The 23635-nt window shown below is 33.4% G+C and overlaps 1 protein-coding gene across 1 annotated transcript in view; it reads left to right on the forward strand.

Moving 5' to 3' along the window:
- Nucleotides 1-15057, forward strand: part of LOC145241419 (dnaJ homolog subfamily C member 8-like) — a 183146-nt gene extending 168089 nt beyond the window's left edge. Inside the window, exons 8-9 of the mRNA XM_080104358.1 lie at nt 680-755; nt 13912-15057. Of these exons, the coding sequence (XP_079960484.1) occupies nt 680-755; nt 13912-14016 (181 nt within the window). The 3' untranslated portion in view covers nt 14017-15057. The remainder of the gene's footprint in view (nt 1-679; nt 756-13911) is intronic.
- The last annotated feature ends 8578 nt before the right edge of the window (nt 15058-23635 follow it).

The raw sequence follows: 23635 nt of genomic DNA on the forward strand, positions 1-23635 counted from the left end.
GGTACTTGTATAGTTTAATCAAGACATTAAAGAATGAAAATATCGAAAAAGGTTATATTGTACGTATCCGTATTGGATTGAAGATCTCCGAAAAAAAAAAAATTCATTTAATTTGATCAAGTATTTTTTTTTTTTTGTTTTTTACAGCGTAAAAACACGTTTTTATGACAGCACATTGAGGGTAGACATCTTTGAATTTTTTTAACACGCCACGGGGAGATAACTCAGATTAAAGTGACATCTTGTAATACTAGCTTTTCTTCCTAAAAATCAAACCTTTTGCTCGGTATCATAAAAAAATGCTTTTTCGCTGTTAAAAAAAAAAAAAAAAAAACTATTGGATAAAATTAAGTGAAATTTTTTTTTTTTTCGAAGAATATCATTCCATAATAGATGTGTACAATATAAACTTTTTTCGATATTTTCATTTTTTTTTAATGCCTTGATTAAACTGTACAAATACCACTTTCTTTTTTTTTTTTTTTTTGTATTTATCTTTTCCATTTTATTCTTTCTAGTTTTCCATTTTCGCCCCCTTTTTTTTTTTTTTTTTCCATTTTTTTTTCTCTCGTTTTCTTTTTTTTTGCTTTTTCATCTTTCATTTTCTTTTCCCTCCTCCATTTTTTTTTTATTTGAGATATTTATTTAAAATGTTCCTCTTCTCTTTTCTATTTGACAGAAAACGAAAAGCAGAAGAAGAAATTATGGATGAAGAAAAACGGAAAGTTGAAGCTGAATGGCAAAAAAATTATGAGGTAACAATTTATTTAACTGGATTCTTTAGAGTTTATTCATAAAATATATAAATTGAATTCACATAGCCTTCTTGTTGTTCTCTATAAAATCAAAATGTTATGAATGTATTTACTATTAATCAAATACTTGAGTATTTCTATGTCACAGCACAGTCTTTTTAATAACATCTATGGAGAGTGGATACAGACCTGAAGGAGCTTCCCCCTACCTTTCGATACACCTACTAGTATATACAGACCTAGCATAAATCCACTATTTCAAGTACTCCCTTCATAATTATAACCCATTGATACATATGAGAATGATCCATTTTTGTTTTGAGGGTGGGTATAGGAATATATTTAAGTAAAAAAAAAAAAAAAAAAAAATTGGAAGCGTAAAATAAAGTTTTTATAAACGTTTTCACATAACTGTAAATTGTAACCCAATGTTTTTAATGTAAATTTGACGGCTGTTTTTTTTATTGAAAATCACATTTGAATTGTAGGATATATCCGCCATATTGTTTTAACGTTTTGATTGGTTAGTGAGATTGCTGAAATGCGTGTTTCTCAGCCAATCAGAATATGGCTAGGTTTGTGCCTTGCATCGACACCAATTTAGTTAATCAAATGTGTTCAGAATATTCCACTTACGTTTGTAGGTAAGCACAGCATGACAACGGCTGAAGCAACAAGAATAATAATGTAAAGATGATTAAATAAACATCCTCTTTCAATCACTTATCCTATATTCTTCCCGAGAGTTTAGATGCGCAGATGCACACATATATTAAGCCCACCATGGCATAAGTGGCATACACCTACCTTCATTATATAATAAAAACTATATTCCCCCTATATCGCATTCTCTCCCCAAACAGTTTCAATATTTTTATCTTTCACTGCACAATTATTTTGCTCCTAATGTTGTTATCACTAGACATCGCATTCCTGTTATGTTTTTTATTACATTTTCACCCCAAATTGCCAATTTGGTGTAGGGGGCTACTATCAGGGGCAGCAACTACTAGGGTAGTAGGGATTTGGGCAGCAAGATGTCGGTTCACGTTACACTTGAACTTCTGCATATCAGTACAGTTGGGGAAGAAGGGACCTGGAATGGAATTCCAGAGTCTAGCAGTTCTGGGGAAGAAACTATTGGAGTAGAAAGATCTTTTACATCTCGGGATCTCTACTGTGTGGGGGTGGGATTTAGCAGCCTGTCGGGTTTGTCGAGGGTGTCTACGTCATGAGAGCACAAGTGTCTGCAATGGTGGCCTTATAGAGGTACAGGATACTTTCGGGTGTTAGTAATTTTCTAGCATGGTAGAGAGAGCCTTCCTTCTTCACAGTGGCCCTGGCAATGCTTTCAATGTAATAGTTCCAACTCATGTTTCCTGTGAACGTTAGGCCGAGGAGTTTGAAAGATGTACTCTCAGATAAAGAGTCACTGGCCATTGCTATTGGTGGCAGAGAAGGTTTCTTGTAATTATTGAAGGAAACCAATTTAGTCTTGGCAGCATTGAACGTGACCATCCATTTATGTCCCCATTCCACTATAGATTGGAGGTTATCTTCTAGTGTTTCTGTCATTTCTTTAGATATATGTTCATTTGTTTTCCTGTCATGCCTGTTATAGAGTGTAGTGTCATCAGCATATATACCCATTTCAGAGGCAATTTTGTCGGGGAGGTCATTTATGAATATTAGGAACAATAGAGGTCCAAGGATAGACCCCTGAGGCACTCCCGCATTTATATCATATTGTTTAGATGTACAACCGTCGAGGACAACCTGGATCTTTCTCTTATCTAAGAAGGATTTAATTATGTTAAGTATTCTACAAGTGATACCGTATGATCTAATTTTCCTGAAAAGACACTCATGCCATATCCTGTCAAAAGCCTTAGATATATCTAGAGCTATCGCTCTGCCCTCCCCCGCTTTGTCTAGTGACTGGTATATACGTTCAGAGATTACAGTGAGGATGTCTGCTGTGGAACGGGCTTGTCTAAATCCATATTGTTTGTCAGTCAGAAGTTTAGCATCTGTAAGGTGACAGACTAGAGCATGGTTAATTAAGGTCTCTAATATTTTGGCGAAAAGTGGGAGGAGGCTAATGAGGCGATAATTTACTGAGTCAGTTCTTTCGCCAGAATTCTTGAATACTGGTACCACAGAAGCAGTTTTCCAACAGCCCGGAAAGCAAGATTCATTAAGGCATTTGTTGTAGAGTTTGGAAAGAACTGGAGCTACTTCAGCTGAGCACTTTTTTAATAGTACAGCTGACATGAGATTGGGTCCACATGCTTTTGAAGTGTCAAGGTTTTTTATGATAGCATGCACCTGAGCAGGGGTGATTTTCAGATTGTCTAGCGTGGCGTCTGTCCGCAAAGGAAAGTCAGGTAGGAGGTGGTTGGAAGGGTCCAGTGTGGAGTTTCAGGCAAACCGACTGGCAAGCATGTTAGCCTTCTCAGTTGCTGAGCAAACAACCTCGTGATTGTTGGTTAGTGGGGGAACTGTTGATTGCCCATTATTTACTACACTGTTGTAGATTTTCCAGAAGTCTCGAGTTCCTAATTTTTGTGCTTCGATGCGTTTTTTAGTGGTTTCAGTAAATTCTCTCTTAGCTGTCGGTATTTCTTTCTTAACTTACTTCTAGCTTCTATATACTTCTCTCTGTTTGAACTCGACTTATGTCAGTTAAATTTGCGGTATGCATGCTGCTTTTGAGCAATGGCAGTTGCGCAAGTCTAAGTAAACCATTGTGGAGAATGGGGCTTGCTATAAAATTTCCGCATGGGAACATATGCTTCAATTGCCGTTTTGAACCATTCAGTGGTCTCATTTGCACACTGTTGAGCAGGAAGAGAAAAAATATTTCCCCATGGGGCATCTCTGATAAGATCTCTGATGGCTTCCCAGTCAGTCTTTTTATAATATCTCGTTGTTTTGAGCACTGGCTCTTCAGTTTTGGGTCTGGAGTTTAGGGTGATTTCGACCATTATCACTCCATGATCAGCGTTCCCGAGTGGACTGTCAGCATTTGTCATACAATCATCGGGAACTGTTACCTAGCATCTTCTCTCATGTTCTGATGAGAAGCATTAGGCTTCGAAATACCATGGTATAAAGAGTTTTACTTATCCTACACCCATAATTGATGTATCACCCTTATTAAATAAACAAATAAATCTATATACATTAGTAAAAAGATCAATAATTGTGAATTAAAAATCAGTTTAAAAAAAAAAAAAAAGTGTACGATCGTTTCGGAAACGATGTTCATTTTATTGAAATTGACAATCGTACACTCGAATTGATTTTTTTTTTTTTTCCCCCCTTTTGAAACTGATTCTTGATTCACAATTATTAATCTTTTACTCAGTATTAATATAGCCCTAGGATATATATACCTATTGAGCTTATTATATATCTACAGTACTATGGGCACTGTTCTTTTAAAAGTATTAATACATTTATTAATACATTAAAATAAACTCTGTTCTTTAGACTCCGGGCCTAATTCCCTCTATAAAATATATATACATTAGTATATATTTTTATATTGTCGTTTTCTTATTTTATTGATTCTCTCTGTCTCTGTCTGTCTGTCTCTCTCTCTCTCTCTCTCTCTCTATATATATATATATATATATATATATATATTAAAAAGTTTGACTCATGTCCAGGTAACCTACATGTAAAATTTCAAGTGTTTAGACCCAAAATTGGCGGCGGAATTTGGTAGAATCTGCAATGGTCAACTCTTTAAACTTTGACCTTTCGGCAGCCAAATTTTCACCCCAAAGCTGATGATAAAAAGCTTGCTGCATATCAGAATACCCGTTATGCATAAATTTCAAATGTTTAGACCCAAAATTGGCTGAGTAGTTTGCTAGATACTGCAATGGTCAAATCTTTTGAACTTTGACCCCTTGGCAGCTCAAATTTTTTACCAATTAAAAAGCTTGTCCTGTTTCTGAATACCCTTTATGTAAAATTTCAAATGTTTAGACTAGAAATTGGCTGAGTAATTTGGTAGAGACTGCAGAGGTAAACTTTTTTTTAAATTTTGAACCCCCATAACATTTATTTGGGGGGGCTCGAATCAAATTAAAAAGTTTGATCCATGTCCAAGTAACCTACATTTTAAAATTTTAAGTATTTAGACCCAAAATTGTTGCAGGAGTTTGGTAGAGTTTGACAGCCAAATTTCTGGCCAAAAATTGATTAAAACTATTTTCCCAAATCTCAATATTCCTTATGTCAAATCTCGAGTCTCTAGACCGAAAATTGACAGTCATTTGATAGGGAAGTGTACACACACACACACATTTTCACTTTTATAGATATACTAGCATGGGTTCTCGGCGTTGCCCGGGTGTTTGGAGGTTGCAAAAAAAAAAAAAAAAAAAGTGGTAGTAGGAAGGCAGGCTCAATCCCGTACTGCAAAGGAAGAAAAGAACGGGGTGGAAAAAACCTGATGTCTTTGCTGTTACGACCACTGCCAAACCGGAAGTGACGTAGGTTTAAATTAAGGCTAGACAATCGAAAGGAGAGGATGACTTTCAAAAATATCTGCGAAAAAAGCCAAAGGTCAAATTATTGAACTTTGACTCCTTAACAGCTAAATTTCTGGCCGAAAACCGATTACAAAGATTTTTGCAAATTTCAGTACCCTGTATATCAAATTTCGAGTCTGTAGACTGAAAATTGACGGAGTTATTGTGTAGGGAAATGTACACACACACACACTTTCACTTTTATAGATATATAGATATTATCTGAGGTTATTGTTTTCGATAAGTTAAGTAACCAATGAAGTGTAACAAGTCCATACAAGGGTGCTCAATACTAAAGTAGAGCAGGGTATACTCTTTGTTTTTACATAAGCAGTAATATGTTTCTACACAGTCATGAGCATGTTTCGAACAGCTAGCTACCAGTAACAAAGTTTGCAATTTCACCCTTACACCTAATATCTGTGTTCCAAAATTCAAATGAGTTATTTTGGGAGTGATTTCTACACATCAAAATATATAAATATTGCGAACCTTGCTTTCGTATAAGCTGTATCGCCTGAACAGGTCTCTAGTTACTGGTAAATAGATAACCAAAACATGCTCATGACTGTGTAGCAACATATTACTGCTTATGTAAAAACGAATAAAGAGTTACATAAGACAAAATGTGTGTGTGTGTTTGTATGTCTCACAAAAACTTTCCACACAGGCGACGGATTTTCACCAGATAGGTATCATTTTGAAGTTCGAACCTTTGGACGACAAATATAGAAAAATTGGCTGAAAATATTAATTCCTTCATCTTCAACTGGACATGTTTCTACAGAGAGGGGTAACAAAAAATTGTTCCTTCATGACAAGGTAGCCGTGTACACATGTGCAAAAAAACGGCCTTTCTTGAATTAGTTTAAGGGTAATTCCATCTCATGTCATCCAGAAAAAAACATCCGACACCCTTACCTCTCAGATTTTTCCAAACTTGCACCATGCGTTGGTATCATAAAAACTAGGGAATCCTGACAATTTCAGCTTTTAACTCTAAGCAGTTCCAGAAATATCGTAATTTTGATATTTTATGTATATCGTGTCGAGGCGCAAATTCGTGAAATTATGAAATTACGTTTTTGGGCGTAAATCAATTTCTAGACTTGATAGAACCTTGAAAATTTGTATGGACAAGGTTTTCCACACGAGGAATCCAAAAATCTCTGAAAATGAACTGTTTCTGAATTATTGAACTTTTAAGTCAAGATTTGGGTATTGGTCTAAGATGACCCAAAGAAACATGTGGCACTATGGAAATTGAATTTTTTTTTATTCTTAGACATTCTTGATAGTCTGAACTTAAATTCATCCAAAAAAGGTGTTTGGTTCTTTCCTCGTTAGCTCACAATCGAACCTCAAAGATGGGCAGTTTTACGGGCCTCACTTCCAGACAGAGCAGTGTACAAGGAGTCACTTGACTTCACCATAAGCAGAAAATCCTGTATTTTATTTTGACTTCCTGTTCATTTAAGAAGTGGTATTCTTGCTTTCTGGTGTTTCTTTAAGTTGGCTGAAACTATTTTGTTTGTTTTTTTGTTTGATGCAAGTAGCAGGTAAAGCCAATTAACTGGATAGCTCACAATCGAACCTCAAAAATTGGCCAATCACAGTGGACAATTCCAAATAATAAACTGCATGTGGTGAAGATACAATGTGTTTGTAGCATTTATGAACCCCTAAAAATTCTCACGGCCTCCTGTGATTAACCCATGTTTTAAGTTTAGTTGTGAACTAGTGAAGAAAGAACAAAAGCCCTTTTTTCTGGTAATCAGTGCGGTGGGTATGGATACTAAGAAACGGTACCCATGCTGGGTGGGTACATGGTTTGGATTTTTTGGCACGATAGCACATTAAAGTCAAAAACTATCAATACAGCACAACATCTTATGAGTGTAAAGCAGCATATGCTGTCACAGTTTTATCGTAATCCTCGTCAGAAATAGTAAAGCTCCTTCCACTTGAGTTTGTAGGTATGAGGATGCTACAAATGTTTTTGAAAGGAACAGGACATAGGTCAGCACTGCAAGGCCAGTTGAAAGTTTCATGTGGACCATGGGGGTGCATGAATTGAACATCAACATCACCTTCATTGAGGTTTACTTTCTGCACCAATCGGACCCACCAGAACGAGTTGTACACACATGTTATGTACGTCAAAACAGCAACATCCCGAATGTCAACATGAGTGGGGATTTTAAAGTGGTGAATGTCAACAAATGAATTGTCTTCACTACAGAGTTTGTGTCCGATCTTGCATCCTGATTGTGGAACAAAATGATGACTACTTCTCGTACTGTTTTCGCATCCATAAACCTCTTCTCCATTCTATCCCTCACTTCAACCATGTCTTCCTTGTCGATTCCAAAGAACACAATGGACTTCATTTCGGCTTGGCACACTTCCAGTACTGCTTTGCAAGTTAGAATCTGGTTGTTCAAGGGTCTCTGCAAGCTTCGCTTTGCTTCATGCTGTTTAACGGCACCACCAATCCCATCACTGGTTACAAAAAATATCCACTTAGCATCGATACTGTAATCATCTTTGTGAAAGCACAAATTAAGAAAGTTTTTAAAGTTCTTATATTGGCCACCACAACCATCTGAAACATAGTAGATTTTGTTGATACTAGTGAGATGTTGTTTAATGAAATGTCATCATGCTCTGTAATTTGTGAACAAAGCAAGTTTCGTGCGTATTGTCGTCAAAGATAAAACATAGCGAGTTATGCTGCAGAACTCCCACTTCGTCTTTGTAATATATTACAAGGGGGTGAAGTGTGCAGTACTCTTTGCTCCAGTGAAAACTTTGTGTCTCATCCTGAATGAGAAACTGATAGTTTTCAGCGAAATCCCCCAATACCATGACCTCATTTTTTCCAAAATTTTCTTTTTTTTGCCTTCACATAACATTTTCAATGTTTCAAAAAAGTCAGTGTCAAAGTTTTACAAATTGATACAGTTAGTAGTTAAGTTAGACTTTCTAAAAATAGCACAAAGAGTTTTGTATTAAGAATGCCTGATTGGTAAATATTAAATAAACATTAATCATTTTTTTAAACTAATTACCATTTAATTAATTAAAAAAAGAAGAAAAAACTAAATAAATATGCATCATCTTATTGCATATAAAATCATTTAAACTGTTTTTAACTTCTAGGGTATTATTGATAGAAATATTTTTCAATTAATTTTTTAAAATTATTAGATAATTTTTAAACTAAATTCATTTTTTACAAAACATTCTACAAAAATGCCAAAAAAAAATGTGAATTAGGATTCTTCTTGAAAAATCATATATATATATATATATATATATATATATATATATTTTTTTTTTACAAACTCCCCAACCTTCATAAAAAAAATTCAGTGGGTGTAGGATAAGAATCAAAAAGTCTTTCTTCAATTTATGTTCTTCACATGAGGTAAAAATAATGCATGTATTAGTTTTTTCATTTTAAAATGATTTTAATTTATGGTGGGGTGAGTACAAAAATAAATTCAACCTTAAGAAAAAAGAAAGAATAAAAACCTATTTACTTTTCATTAATTTTGTAATATTTAGTAAATGTTTAAATGATGGGGGAGAGGTCTGACAGAAAATAAAGCAGGTTATGTAAGAACAGTGTTGAAAGTTATAGCAGAAAATAAACTCCGTTATTGCAATTGAACATGGTCATGCTGAAGGCATTATTTCTGTTATTAAATCTGCTCTTTCAAAAGTGAAGTTAGAGCACTGATGATGAAACGTTTCATCGAGAGTTGTTGGGTTTTGTGCACATGGGGCCAATGTAAATACTGGACAGAGGAATGGTGTTGTGACACTTAAGTTCCTCATCTCATAGACTTCTACTGCATAGCACATTGGCTTGAATTAGCCCTATTGAAGTCCCATGCATTCTTTCAATGTCTATCAACATTAGATATGGAAGACTTACTACTTCAAGAACAAGAGAGAACTTAAAATTATTGGAGAAGAACTAAAAGAAAGAATTTACTTGGTAGTGCCAGTGAAGGATACCAGTTGGGTTCCCTACCCTATGTAGACAGGGCAATGAGAGTCTTTTTCCAAGGAAAGTCCTGTTTTTGAATCAAAGAAAAACTAAAGAAGCATATTGGTTCTACAGTTGACATTACAATTAAAGAACTGGAGTCAAGATTTCAAAATCTGTTGGGAACAAACAAAAGTGTAAATACTGAAGATGTGGCGAAAAGCTTCATTAAGATTTTTATGTATAATCATGACACACGGCCAGAATGTAAAAGAGAACTGATTAATTTTGTAAATCATGAAATACATTATTTTTTAATGGTTTGGAAAACTTCTGGTAGTTTCAGGATGCAATATAGAAGTTGTTCATACAGAATGGAAACACATTGAATTCTTTGTTGCAAATAATTTCAGGGACAAATTTGAATATAATTAAAGATTGATTCTCTTTTATTACTGAACAGATGCCTTTTCTCCCTATCCAGTTAATTGGCTTTACCTGCTACTTGCATCCTTGCATCAAATAAAAAAAACAAACAAAATAGTTTCAGACAACTTAAAGAAACACCAGAAAGCAAGAATACCACTTCTTAAATGAACAGGAAGTCAAAATAAACACGAAGTCAAAATAAAATTCAGGATTTCCTGTTTATGGTGAAGTCAAATGACTCCTTGTACACTGCTCTGTCTGGAAGTGAGGCCCGTAAAACTGCCCATCTTTGAGGTTCGATTGTGAGCTAACGAGGAAAGAACCAAACACCTTTTTTGAGAATGTCTAGGAACAAAAAAAATTCAATTTCCATAGTGCCACATTTCTTTGGATCACCTTAGACCAATACCCAAATCTTGGCTTAAAAGTTCAATAACTCGGAAACAGTTCATTTTCAGGGGGTTTAAACATGATTTTTGGATTCCCCGTGTGAAAAATCTTGTCCATGCAAATTTTCAAGGTTCTATCTAGTCTAGAAATTGATTTACGCCCAAAAACGTAATTTCAAGAATTTGCGCCTCGACGCGATACCAAAATTACGATATTTCCGGAACCGATTAGAGTTAAAAGCTCAAATTTTCAGGATTCCCTAGTTTTTATGATACCAACGCATGGTGCAAGTTTGAAAAACATCTGAGAGGTAAGGTTGTCATGGTCTAGATGATTTGAGATGGAATTACCCTTAAATAATAAAAAAAAAAAACAACCCAATTTTGCTGACGTGTTCTTAGCTCAGTGAGTTAAGGCACTGCATCATTATCTTAAGGTTGCAAGTTTAAACGGTGATGTAAGATTTTTTTTTTTTTCTTCTGATTTTGAAAGTTTTTATATTAAAACAAGGTTATTTATGCCATTTTTCACGTTCGCTGTTTGTTATTTGTTATTTTTCTTTTTTCCAATCTTTTTAAAATGTTTTAATATTCGTTTTGCATCACGTTCGTTTTTTTTTTTTTTTTTTTTTTTTTTTTTCATCACGTACGCGTTTTTTTGTTTTTGCTTTTTTTGATTTTCATAAATTTTAACATCATTCGTTTGCATCACGTTCGTTTTTGTATTTCTTTTCCATCACATCACTGTTTTTTTTTTGGGGGGGGGGCAATTTTTTTTAAGAAGTTTTAACATTTTTTTTATATAATATTTAAACAGGGTTATTACTTCGCTTATTCTTTTGTTTTGATTCCCCCACACACACTAGTGTATATATATATAAGCAAAGTACTCCTCCAAGAACAGATATTCTGCTAGTTAAATGAAATCGATGAACAAAACGGTTTTGCACCACTTTTTAATCTCCTTATGAAGATTAAAATTTTATTTGAGAATAAAATTTGTCTAGAATTCTCATTCCAATTTTGATCAAAATCCATTATATGATTTTGATTCTGAAATTTAAGCTTAAGGTTTTAAGAAGAAATGGAAATTTAAGGAATTTAGGAAGAAATGGAAATTTAGGGAATTTTGCTTAATTGGTGTCCAATGATTATGGATAAAATTTCATGCAAATCTGAAATATTTCAATTTTGAAATGGGATGTAGTTCCTTTTTTAGGCCCCTTAAAATTCCTTCTTTAGATCCTCTCAAAATTCTTCTAAAATATTCCAAAGAAACAGAAACTAGGGAATATTTATTGATATCTAACATCTATTGTTAAAATTTTGCATAAAAAATAATGGAACTACCTGAGTTTTCACAAACGTCTTAGGTCACCTTTTTATTCATTATTTTTATTTATTTATTTTTTATTTTTTGCATACAATTAAATAAAACTAAATATAACCAACAATACCAACTCTTACACCTAATATGTGTTCCAAAATTCAAAATGATGAATTTTTGAGATGAGATATGAATGCTTGTATTGTTTTGGTTATTTTTGTATTATTTCGGGTCAGTACCGGTTTTTAATGCAATTCTGAATTCTTTAGATATGAATGAGAATAATTGTCCGCATAACCAAAACAATACAATCAAAATGATGAGTTAATTAGTTTTGGAGTGATTTCTACATATTAAAAAATATAAATATACCGAAATTTATATAAACAGCTATATCTATGTATGACTAGCCTGGGTGCCCAGCGTTGCCCGGGTGTTTGGAGGTGTGTGTTGAGCAAAAAAAAAAAAAAAAAAGTGGTAGTAGGCAGATTCGAACCTGCGACACAAAGGCGGAAAAGAAAGCGAAAGAAAACCTGATGTCTTACCCCTACTCCATGACGTGACCGGAAGTTCGGAACGTGAAATTAGTAACGTCATTCCAACCTATATGATGACGTGCAAAAATGACAATGCCAAAGAACAAACCCTCCTTGTAGAAAACTGCCCAGTTGAGGGTAAAAGAATGAATGTTTTTAGCCAATTTTTTGATATTTGTCGTCCGAAGGGTCGAGCTTCAAAACGATACCAATCTCATGCAAATCCGTTGCCTCTGTTGAAAGTTTTAGGCAGGCATACAAACATACATATAAAGGCAGGTGATATTTATATAATAGATTAGCGGGGGGGGGGGGGGGTACCCGGCGTTGCCCGGGTGTTTGGAGGTGTGTGTGGTTTTGGGTAAATCAAAACACCTGGGTGTTCGTGCCTGTGGAGGGGGGGGGGGTAAAATAAAAAAATAAAAAGTTTTGGTAGGTAAGTATGAGGACCGAACCCGAACCCTTGAGGCAAAGTTGGAAATTAAAGTGTGAAAAAAAAAACGTGCACCGTTAACCACGGGGCCGCCACGAAATACTAATGGAAACTCGTTTGAATTTATTTAATTATTTAGAATTGGCAGGTGCACGTTTTAATGACTTAATGAGGTCAACTTTGACTGCGGGGTAGTATTTTATTTACTGCGGGAAAGCTTTTTTTTTATTTTTATTTTCTCAAAATGTTGGGGGGGGGGGCAACTCCCTATAAGAAGGGGATTGTCCAAATTGAATAGCAATTGTCTTATATAAGGAAAATTTCTACATTGATCAAAACTGATTGCTTTCGGACATTTCCGGCAATCGCGACCGGAAAAATACCGCCAGAATTAGTGCCGCTTTTATTATATGAAAAAGCTTAATCCACATGTGGCGAGCAAAAAATGTTGAATATTTATCTTTTGAAAGTCGAACAAATTAAATAGACAGGCGAACTCCGAAAATAATTAAATTCAAACGAATTATATATATATATAAGATTATAGGGATCTATGTTGAGAAGAAGTTTGTGAACAACAGACAAGAACTGAAATCTATATAATAAATATTAATATATATAATAAATATTAATATATATAATAAAGATTTTGTCTTTGTTAGTCACAATTTGTTTAAATGTAATATGTTGCAGAATTTGTCTAATTTTGTAATATCAGAGAACTTAACTACTTTTAGAAATTAAAATATTGCATTAATAGTAAGGAATAAATTCCCCATGAATAAAATGAATGCCACGGTTGGAAAATGAAAACAAAATGTTGAGATCTTGTCTGTTCTACAAACTGACCTATTTGAACTTAAATTTCACCTGTCTGTTTAATTGTATGTATGTATGTTTATATGTCTGCCTAAAACTTTCGACAGAAGCGACGGATTTTCACGAGATTGGTATCATTTTGAAGCTCGACCCTTCAGACCACAAATATAGAAAAATTTACTAAAAACATTAATTCCTTCACCCTCAACTAGGCACTTTTCTATAAGGAGGGGCCGCTTTTTTTGGCAATATTTTCATAAGTCATTCCCTCTTTTCGAGTGACTAGCCTTAATTTAAACCTTCACCACTTTCAGTTTGGTGATGGACGTAATGGCAAAGACGATAGGTTGTTTTTTCCTCCTTCGCAGTATGGGTTCATGCTTACCTGCCTGCCTACTATCATTTTTTTTTTCTGCTCAACACACTCCAAACACCCAGGCAATGCCGGGCACCCAGGCTAGTTTGGTATAAAGCACTCATTTTAAGTCAATGGGCAATAACTTTTGCCTGTTTTAATGGGCTAAAATGTCTAGTATTGTATGTAGCACTTTTACAATTCTATAACTCTTCATGCAACTAGGAGTATATATTTGCTAGTATGTATTAATGTTAAATTCTATTTATTGCGTTTGCCCAAAAGCAATTTGTTTAATGCCTTTTGTGTGTTTGTATTTGTCAGGAAAGCCGCAAAGACCGTGTGAACAGTTGGAGAAACTGGAAAGCAGGTGGAAAGAAAGCAAAAGGTTTGTTCCGTCCTCCCAAGCATAAGGCAGAACAACGATGATTGTCAGGTGCAAGTGAAACCAAAGAGAGGAAGAAAAAGCAAGAAGAGGTTCATGGCAAGGGAATGCACTCCCGGTGGTGGACACTTATCGAAATTACGACAACAGCAGCAGCAACAGTAATATAGAAGAAAAAAAATTTAAAAAAAAAATATTTTGTTTTATGAAAAAGACATTTTGGTGGTTGTCCAGAATTCACCTTCATGGAAAAAAAAAAAAAAAAATCTGCATGATCATGTGATGGAAAGAAAATATTGTATTCCAAAAATCGCATAAGTTGGTCAAGAAGTTTTATTTTTTAAATAAAATCAAATTTTACGGCTAAACCACGAATGACTATCTTGTGGTGCTGGAGGAACAAGGGAAATAACTCCAAAATCAATATTTTAGAAAGCCATTCTTAATACAACTCAAAATCACTTAAAAATGATTTTTTTTTTTTTACATTTTCACCCCAAACAAGGCATATTGCCACTTTGTTGTAGGGGGCTAATATCAGGGACATAAGCATCAGAAGTACTGTGTAGGGAGTTGGGCAGCAAGATTGTCTTTATACAAATAAAACTTTTCTTACTTAGAATTCGACTTAATTAAAAAAAAAAAGAAGAAAAATACAGAACATACGGACAAATCTTTATGATGTACATATCCATTACCGGAAAAAGTTATATTCTAAAAATCACGTAAATTGATAAAGTAGTTTTTGTTCTTGTTTTTTTTTTTTTTTTAACTAAGAAAATTCAATTTTAGGAGGAAGCAAGACGAAAGCTGTCATATTGTTTTAGAATATATTAAAATTTAAGGGCGATAATTCAATTTAACTACCGAAATTTTGTTTGTAATCACAATAATTAAAACATTTTAATTGCTAAAAATCATAAATTTTGATTTTTCTTAGTTAGAAAAAAAAAAACATACTTCAATATTTTTTTAAATATGCCATCTTCGTTTGATGACAGGTACGTTCATCATAAAGATTTTTCTGTATTTTTTGTTGTTTTTTTAAATCATGTCAAATTCTAAAATAAGAGCCAATAAAACTACTTAATTAATTTATGTGATTTTTAGTGCACAGTATTTTCCTTGTACTATGTGTATCATAAAGATTTTTCTTGCTTTTTACTTCTCATGGGAGAGAATTCTGGACGAGCGCTGATGTTTTTTTTTTTAACCTATTAAAGAAACAATTTTTAACCTGATGGCTTTACCTGAATAAGAGAAATCACCATTGATACTTAAAATTGACATTTTTTTCCCCTCCCCGCATTTGGGGTGGGGTGGGGGGCTTATTTAGAATTACACTTAATTAATAAAAAAAAAAAAAAATGCAGAAAAATCTTTATGGTGTACATGTACATACTTGTCACAGAACGAAGATATCATATTCCAGAAATCATGTAAGTTGATCAAGTAGGATTTTTTTTTTTTTACAAAGAAAATCGATTTTTAACAATTAATAATTCTTGACAGCCAAAGCCTGGTCCGTAAATCTCAGTTATTATTGAACTGGGTTGTCTGCCCTTAAATTAAAAAAAAAAATCATGCCGGTTGATGGCTGTATAATGATAAAATTTGATTTTCTTATTTAAAAAAAAAAAATACTTGATCAATTTGCATGATTTTTAGAATATGACACTATTGTTTCGCGATGGGTAATGCATCATAAAAATTTGTCTTTTTTTTTTTTTTTTTTTTAGTCGAATTCTAAACAAGCATCTTTTTTTTTTTTTTTTTTTTTTTTTTTTTCTTACCTTCTGTGTATGTATGAGTGTATAATTTTGATGAAACCATAGGAACCATCTATGGATCAGAATTAAAGAGTATTTTTTGTGTACGCAGCTACCTACCATTGGATAATACTCAACAACAACAATAAAATCTTTGTTTTTCTTTCATCTCCTCTAAAATGATTTAAAACAAAAACATACACTAGAACCCTGGGATACAATGGCCTTAGGATATGTGTTTTTTTTTTTTTGTTTTTTTTTCTGTCGGGTTACAATGTGAAATACAATGTTTTTTCCGGACCCTGGTTACGGTATTCGCCCTGCCTTACGGTGTTATTTATAATGTTATTTGATTATATACATGTATTTTGTTACTAATTTTTAATGCTGTATCCCAGGGTTCTATTGTACTATTATTTGGATTAAAATATATAATCACATTGCTTTTTTTTTTTTCCAACCATTGTCCTCACCAACATTGATATTCATTCAAATTTTTTTTTATGTTTGTGCAGTATAATGAATTTTCCAACTGATGCATTTCAGATAAAAGACACTATTATGCACTTATGTGTCATGTTGAAATTAGTAAAAAAAAAATTTCAATTATTAAAATATGATGGAGTAGATAGCACTTCTATATATAATACAAATGGAAAAAAAAATACAATTAAAAAAAAACATTGTTAAAATTAGTAAAAAATATCCCAAACTATGAAAAATGATTGGATAGATCTGCTAGAACAATTTTTTTTTTTTCGTTTTTTTTTTTTACAAATTGTTCTAGCCGATCTATTCAATCAGTTTCAATAGTTTTGAAAATTTTTACTAATTTTAACATATGTAAGTACGTAATAGTGTTTTTAATCAAATTGCATTTTTTAAAAAAAAGTCTCATTGTAATGCAGAAGTAACTTTTTTTTTTTTTTTTTTTGTTTTACAACTACTACTATTATGTTTCGCTTGATGTATCTTATTCAGATGTGTTTCTTATTTTCAGTGATATTTTTTCCCCTGCATATTTTAACTAAAATATTATTCTTAGTAATTACGTCCTATCAACCGAATATTTTGACAGTCTTTTTTAAATTAACAAACATTTATGAATGTTCATACAAATTGTTGCATTTAGATAACTTCTGGCATTACACTGGTCAACAAATTTTTATTTTTTTTCTTTGGCAGACCATCTAGGAGTGTTTTCTGAGGTTTTGAAGGTCGCTGATTACGAATATAACATTGGTTTTGCCAGATTGGCTCTAGTTTAGAAGATACTGATAGCCCCAAATAAGCCTAAACTGCTAAAATTCTCCCTGAAATACTTCAATAAAGAAGCAGTAAATAATAATTTTCTGATATTATTGAATCATTATAATGATTATGTATATATTGAAGTATTTCAGGGAGAATTTTTATATAATTATTTATATAGGGAGAATTTTTATATAATTATATACTGTAATTACTTAATAACATGTTCCATAAATATAGTTGCAGTATAAATTAAACAGTAATTAAGAATTTTCTTTTTAATTCCACAGTTGAAAATGAGTTTCAGAGAGAAAATGAGTTCTTCTAGAAGATGTTGCAGATATGAACCGGATGTCTTTTGTTACATCTGTGGACAGTATATGATGGCACAACAAAAGAGGAATATTACAGACTTTGTCAAGAGGGCGTACAAAGCATACTTCGATATGATACCTGGTGACCAAGACAAGTCTTGGGCCCCACATATGGTGTGCAAAACCTGTGTAGAAAGTCTCCGCGGTTGGACCAACGGTAAGCTGAAGTTGAAGTTTGCTGTACCAATGGTGTGGAGAGAGCCCAACAATCATTTTGATGACTGCTACTTCTGTCTCAATGACATGACGGGGTTTAACAAGCACAAGAAAGCTAATTGGCAGTATCCGAGCCTGGATTCTGCTATCCGTCCTGTTGCGCACTCTGAGGATCTACCTGTGCCTGTTTTCACCAGTTTGCCTGAAATCGATGAAACCGAAGAGATTCCAGCTGATCTTTCAATATTAAGTGATAATAGCTGTAGTGACTAATGAAGAACCCTCAAATGGCCCTCAGCTTTTCAATCAATCTGAACTTAATGACCTAGTGCGAGACCTTTGTTTGTCGAAGGAGCAGTCTGAAGTTCTTGCATCACGACTCCAAGAGAAAAACATTCTTGATTCTGGCACAAAAGTAACATACTATAGGACAAGGGAAGGCAGCTTGCTTCGTTTCTTTTCTAAAGAAGACGACCTGGTCTTTTGTAATGACGTTTCTACACTTCTTATCTGCATGGGGATCTCGTCATATGACCCAGCAGATTGGCGTCTCTTCATAGATAGCTCGAAAGCAAGTCTAAAAATTGTACTTTTGCACAATGGCAATAAGTTTGCTCCTATACCAATTGGCCATTCTACCAAGATGAAAGAAGAGTATGATGCTATCAAATTTGTTCTTGAAAAGCTGAATTACAACACTCATAAATGGCTGATTTGTGTGGACTTGAAAATGGTGAATTTTCTGCTTGGTCAGCAAAGTGGGTACACAAAGTATCCCTGCTTTCTCTGTTTGTGGGATAGCAGAGCAAGAATCCAGCACTGAAGAAGGAAGAACTGGCCAGAACGAGAAAGTCTCGAAGTTGGCACAGCCAACGTCATCAATGAGCCTTTGGTACCCAGGGATAGAATCATCTTCCCTCCATTGCACATAAAACTAGGGCTCATGAAGCAGTTTGTTAAGGCGTTGAACAAGGATGGGGATTGCTTCAAGTACATATGCAGGCAATTTCCAGGTCTTTCCATCGAAAAAGCTAAAGGTGGCATCTTCGATGGACCTCAGATTCGAACGCTCATGAGGGATTCTGACTTCACTAATCATATGAACACGGTTGAGTTAAATGCTTGGGTGTCCTTCACAGATGTAGTGACAAACTTTTTGGGAAATCACAAAGCTGACAATTACAAGCAATTGGTCCGTAAGATGCTTACTGCATACGGAAAACTAGGGGCAAATATGAGCATTAAAGTTAATTTCTTGTTTAGCCACCTCGACAGATTTCCTGGTAATCTTGGTGATTACAGTGAGGAGCAGGGAGAGAGATTCCATCAAGACATCAAAACAATGGAAGAGAGGTATCAAGGCAAATGGGATGAGCACATGATGGCAGACTACTGCTGGAACCTTTTGAGAGACTGCCCAAAAGTTGCTCACAAGCGAAAATCGTATAAACGTCAATTTTAGTTTTGTGAATAAAATATTGTTTTGTGTGTTCATTGTAACTAAGAATCTAGAGTATAATGCTTTGCATTAATTTATGATATATAACTGATTATGTAAATGTTTCTTTTTTCACTTGGAGAATAAAAATTCAGCAAATTTTTAGCAAATTTTTTGTATATCCTCGAAATCTATGAAAAGTGTTCAGTTATAGGATAAATGAAATGGTGTTATATCTAACTTAACTTGTTAGATTGAGATTTTACACTGTCTTTGTGGTTTAAGATTATAATAAAAATCAATATCTGACATTTATGCACTATTTAGCCGTTTTTTGTACGTTTAGCTATGGTCGCGAATGGGTGATTTCAGACAAACGACCCCCCTGTGATATCTCAAAAACTAGAGCCAATTTGAAAAAACTAATGTCAGATTCGGATTCAGCGCCCTTGAAAACCCCAGAAACCAGTCTTACTTTGCCTGCCAAAAATATTGTGTTGACCAGTGTTATTTTTAATCAATGCATTCCACGTGGAATTCATATCTATGTTAGGTTGACTAAATAACATTGTAGCAACCTAGCATATGGATGAAAATCTTATTTTCTTATGTTGTTCTCAGTGAATTATTGATCCTTTACTCCACAGGGGCAGAGTGAATATACCACACACCATATATCCACACGCGATATGCAATAACTGAATTCTCTATAACCTTCCCTCCATAATAATTTTTTTTGTGTGTGTTCATCTATTTTTATTTTCAGAGTTAAAAAAAAAAATGAGGAAATCGTAACATTTATCAAAAGATAAATCATTAACATAATATATCTGGTTCAAAAAGAAATCAGTTTTGCAATTAGATTTCTTATGCAACTATGTTGTTATTTTTTACCAAATCCTAAAAGTCGGCCCTAAAATCAACTGATTAAACCATTTCTGTAATGATCGGATCCCTTTTGATTGTGGTGGGATGTTAGTTCTGTGCAATTCTAGGAGGTCCACTCTCCCAGGCTTTGCCTTCTCTCTTTGAGAAAGGGTTTATTGCTAATTGTTTGAGGAGGCTGCCCAGGCACTTTTTGCAGATTAAGGAGGGGGCACTGGCTTCGCAATCCCACTTTGCAACCCTGATGTCTAAATTCTTGCAGTGGGAGAGAACTAAAAACCTACTCTATTAAATATAATTAAGGGGAGATAATATAGAGTGGAGAGAAATTTTTGCCGATTAAAATATGTATTATCCTCCTTGTATTATTTGAATCCTTATTTTAAATTGTCAGTATCATAGCAATTGTTTCAGACTGACTAATGTTTTGTTTTTTTCCAAACACACTGAAGGGAAAGACATTTTGGTAAAACATGCAGGAAGGAAAAAGACAAACTGGTTGAACAAAATGAAATATTGATGTGTCAGATGTTATGCTATGTAGGTCTTAAGTCTAAAATCCTGCTGACATAATTTTATAGTGTAGACTACATTTAGATTTTTATTTATCCTTTGGTGTTATTTTAATCATTCCATAAAGAATTCATTTATATATATATATATATATATATATATATATATATATATGATAGATAATAGTGTTGGGATGATTAATCGGAATCCGGAATTGGAAAAACCGGAGCTTTTCGGGGTATCGGAATTGGGAAAATTTGTGCCTATTTTCCGATGCCAAAACTGATTCCTTTAATTATCTGTTTTATTTGATTTTGTTTTTTCTAAAAAATATCTTACACTGCTTATAGTAATAATAAAATGATAAATATTTATTGATTTAAACTTCCAGTAAAACTAAAATCTTTAGATCGCCCCGTCACAAATGTGTTTTTATGTTTGAGAAAATACATGCACATTTAAGATGTGTTTTTGCAGTAATCGGGACAAAATAACAATTTTATAGTAAAATATTTAGAGATTTATAAAGAATCGGAATCAGTAATTTAGTACAGGATCGGTAATTATATTGGAATCGTCCCATCACTAATATATATATATATATATATATATATATATATATATATATATATATATAATATGAAATGTGTTTGTGTTACAGAAGATCAGAATAAGATTGATACTGTCAGTTTCAAATCCAAAGTGGACCTATACTTGGTCACCTATGTTGGACTCTTTTCAGCCTAGAAATAGCAGAGGTGGATATGAACAGAGACTGTTGAGAATTTGACATAGACAACCAACAATACATATGCTTTGTTTGGATTTGAAACTGATGGTACCAATGTTGTCCTGATCTTCAGTAAATACAATATATAAATAAATTTTACGCTTTTATTTTTAAAATTTTCTTAATCAAGCACTCTGCTGGGATTTTCTCCCACTAATCTTACACACACACACACACACACACACACACACACACACACACACACACACACAATAGATTGGTTGATGTTGCAGCCTAGCAAATGAGCCAATGTCTTATTTTCTCATGTGGCTCTCTATAAATTATTAATGTTTTACTCCATGTGAACTAGAGAGAACTCCCTCTCCACAAATCTATACAATATTTAACTTTTCTATAATACCCACCACCATATATAGTTGTTTTTTTTTTTTTTTTGTTCTTCCTCCTTATTTTCGGAGATTAAAAAGCAATGACTACATTTCACAAGTTATGAGTGATATCTACTTCTCCATATTACCTCTGATTATGGCTTTTAAATTTCTTTTGCCTTATTACAAAGATTGTCCAAATTTTCCTGTGTATTCCTTGTCACAACTGCACAGAATGTAATAGATGCAGTGTTTGATCATGTGTAAATTTGAATATATATATATATAATTATTATTTATTCAAAGGTACAGTTACATTTGATCACTAGAAATAGCCATCTGTTTCAGTCAATGAGACTTTGTCACGCGACCCTGAACCATTCAACACTAGAGAAAAAATAAAAAAAAATGAGCTCTTCAAAAAAGACCATAAAAGTTGCAAGCTCTCTAAAAAAGAAGGATAAAAGAGAGAGCTCACAACTTTTATGGTCTTTTTTTTTTTTTTCTATAGGGTCGAATAGTTCACGGTCGCCTGACGAAGTCTCATTGGCTGAAACAGATGGCTGTTTTTAGTGACCAAATGTAACTGTTTACCTTTGAATAAATAATAAAAAAATATTTTGCTCTTGTTATCGAGCACTAACAACCTCATTGAGTTCATTAGTTCCTACTTTTGAATATCTTAAGCCTGGAGATATATATATATATATACACACACACACTAGTAAAAGTACCTGTCGTTGACTGGGTTCAAAAACAGCCTACAGAAAATGGACTCTGATTTATGAAAGTATGATAGGTTGTGAAAAGGAAGGGTTGTAAAGAGATAGCTTTGAATTTGGGGGTATTAAAACCAAAGCAAAATATGATGAAAGTAAAAATAAAATAGATAAACCCCATAATTTATTATACCATACCTGTTCACACTGAAACATTTATCACAATATTCTGTGGATCTATATTTAAAAACCTTGTTAAACTTTGTGACATATTTCCCTTCTATAGAGGTCAGGCGCGAACGAACACCCATTTTATTATACCATATTTCTTCAAACTGAAACATAATTATCAAAGTATACTTACGCAGATAGATATGAAAAGTCTTTATTAAAGTTTGTGCCTATTTCCATTCTATGAAGGCCATGTGCGAACACAGACCCCACAATTTTATTATACCATCTCTATTTAAGTTAAACTTATCAAAGTATTATGTACATCTATATCTAAAACACTTGTAAACGTTTTTTTTTTTTTTTTTTAAATTTTTTATTTCCATACTTTGTGGACCAGGCGTGTACGCAGACCCCACAATTTTAATGAATCATCATTATGCCAGATCAAACTTACCCATTCCTGTGTTTCAATATATCTATCATTATATGTGATCAATTTTCTATAATAGTCAACTATATAGGAGCCTATTCGTGACCAGACACACACACAGACGTTCAGCTTTATACTACTAACCTAGCTCTAAAACAGATCCTTTGTTTAATAAAATGCATGCCCATTGGCTGGTAGGAAGGGGCGCGGTGGATACTAGAAAGCTGAGTGGCCAACTAGTAATCCTCAACATGTATAAAAACAAGAAGCAACGACAGAATTCGCGCATAAGCCTGACGAATCCTATAGTTGGATGAAACGCAGAATATTCAGTGTAGCTTAATCGCCATATATATTTTATAAATTACTAACTAGCTCTACCTACGTATTGAGCACTTTTGAAGTAAATACTTAAAGTTTACGCATAAATCTATACTTTCGTATAGTAAATTTATGTGAATAAATGAAATAGTTATATATATGTATGTATATATGTAATCTTTTTAAAGTTGTACTACTTTTAGAGAATTTTGTCCTAAAGATGTTTGAATGGTGGATCTTATTAAAGCGAAATAATAATGCAAAGGTATTATTTTTTAATATAGCGGGCACAAGTGTTCATTGAATTTAATTACATAAGAAATATTATCACATGCAATTACAACCATATATCTGAAAAGGACTGGAAAGTACATCGTCTGAAAAGTAGTAGGTATATCAATGTTGATTCTGACAATAGTTATAAAAACAATTTTTTTTTAAATACGATGTAATTAATTAAAGTTTCTGACATCATTATTTGTTTTCTCCCCACAATATTTTGACTGTTGCACTT

Source organism: Euprymna scolopes, chromosome 20 (genome assembly GCF_053919585.1).
Source record: "Euprymna scolopes isolate OS-2025 chromosome 20, ASM5391958v1, whole genome shotgun sequence".
In the NCBI taxonomy this organism is placed as follows: Eukaryota; Metazoa; Mollusca; class Cephalopoda; order Sepiida; family Sepiolidae; genus Euprymna; species Euprymna scolopes.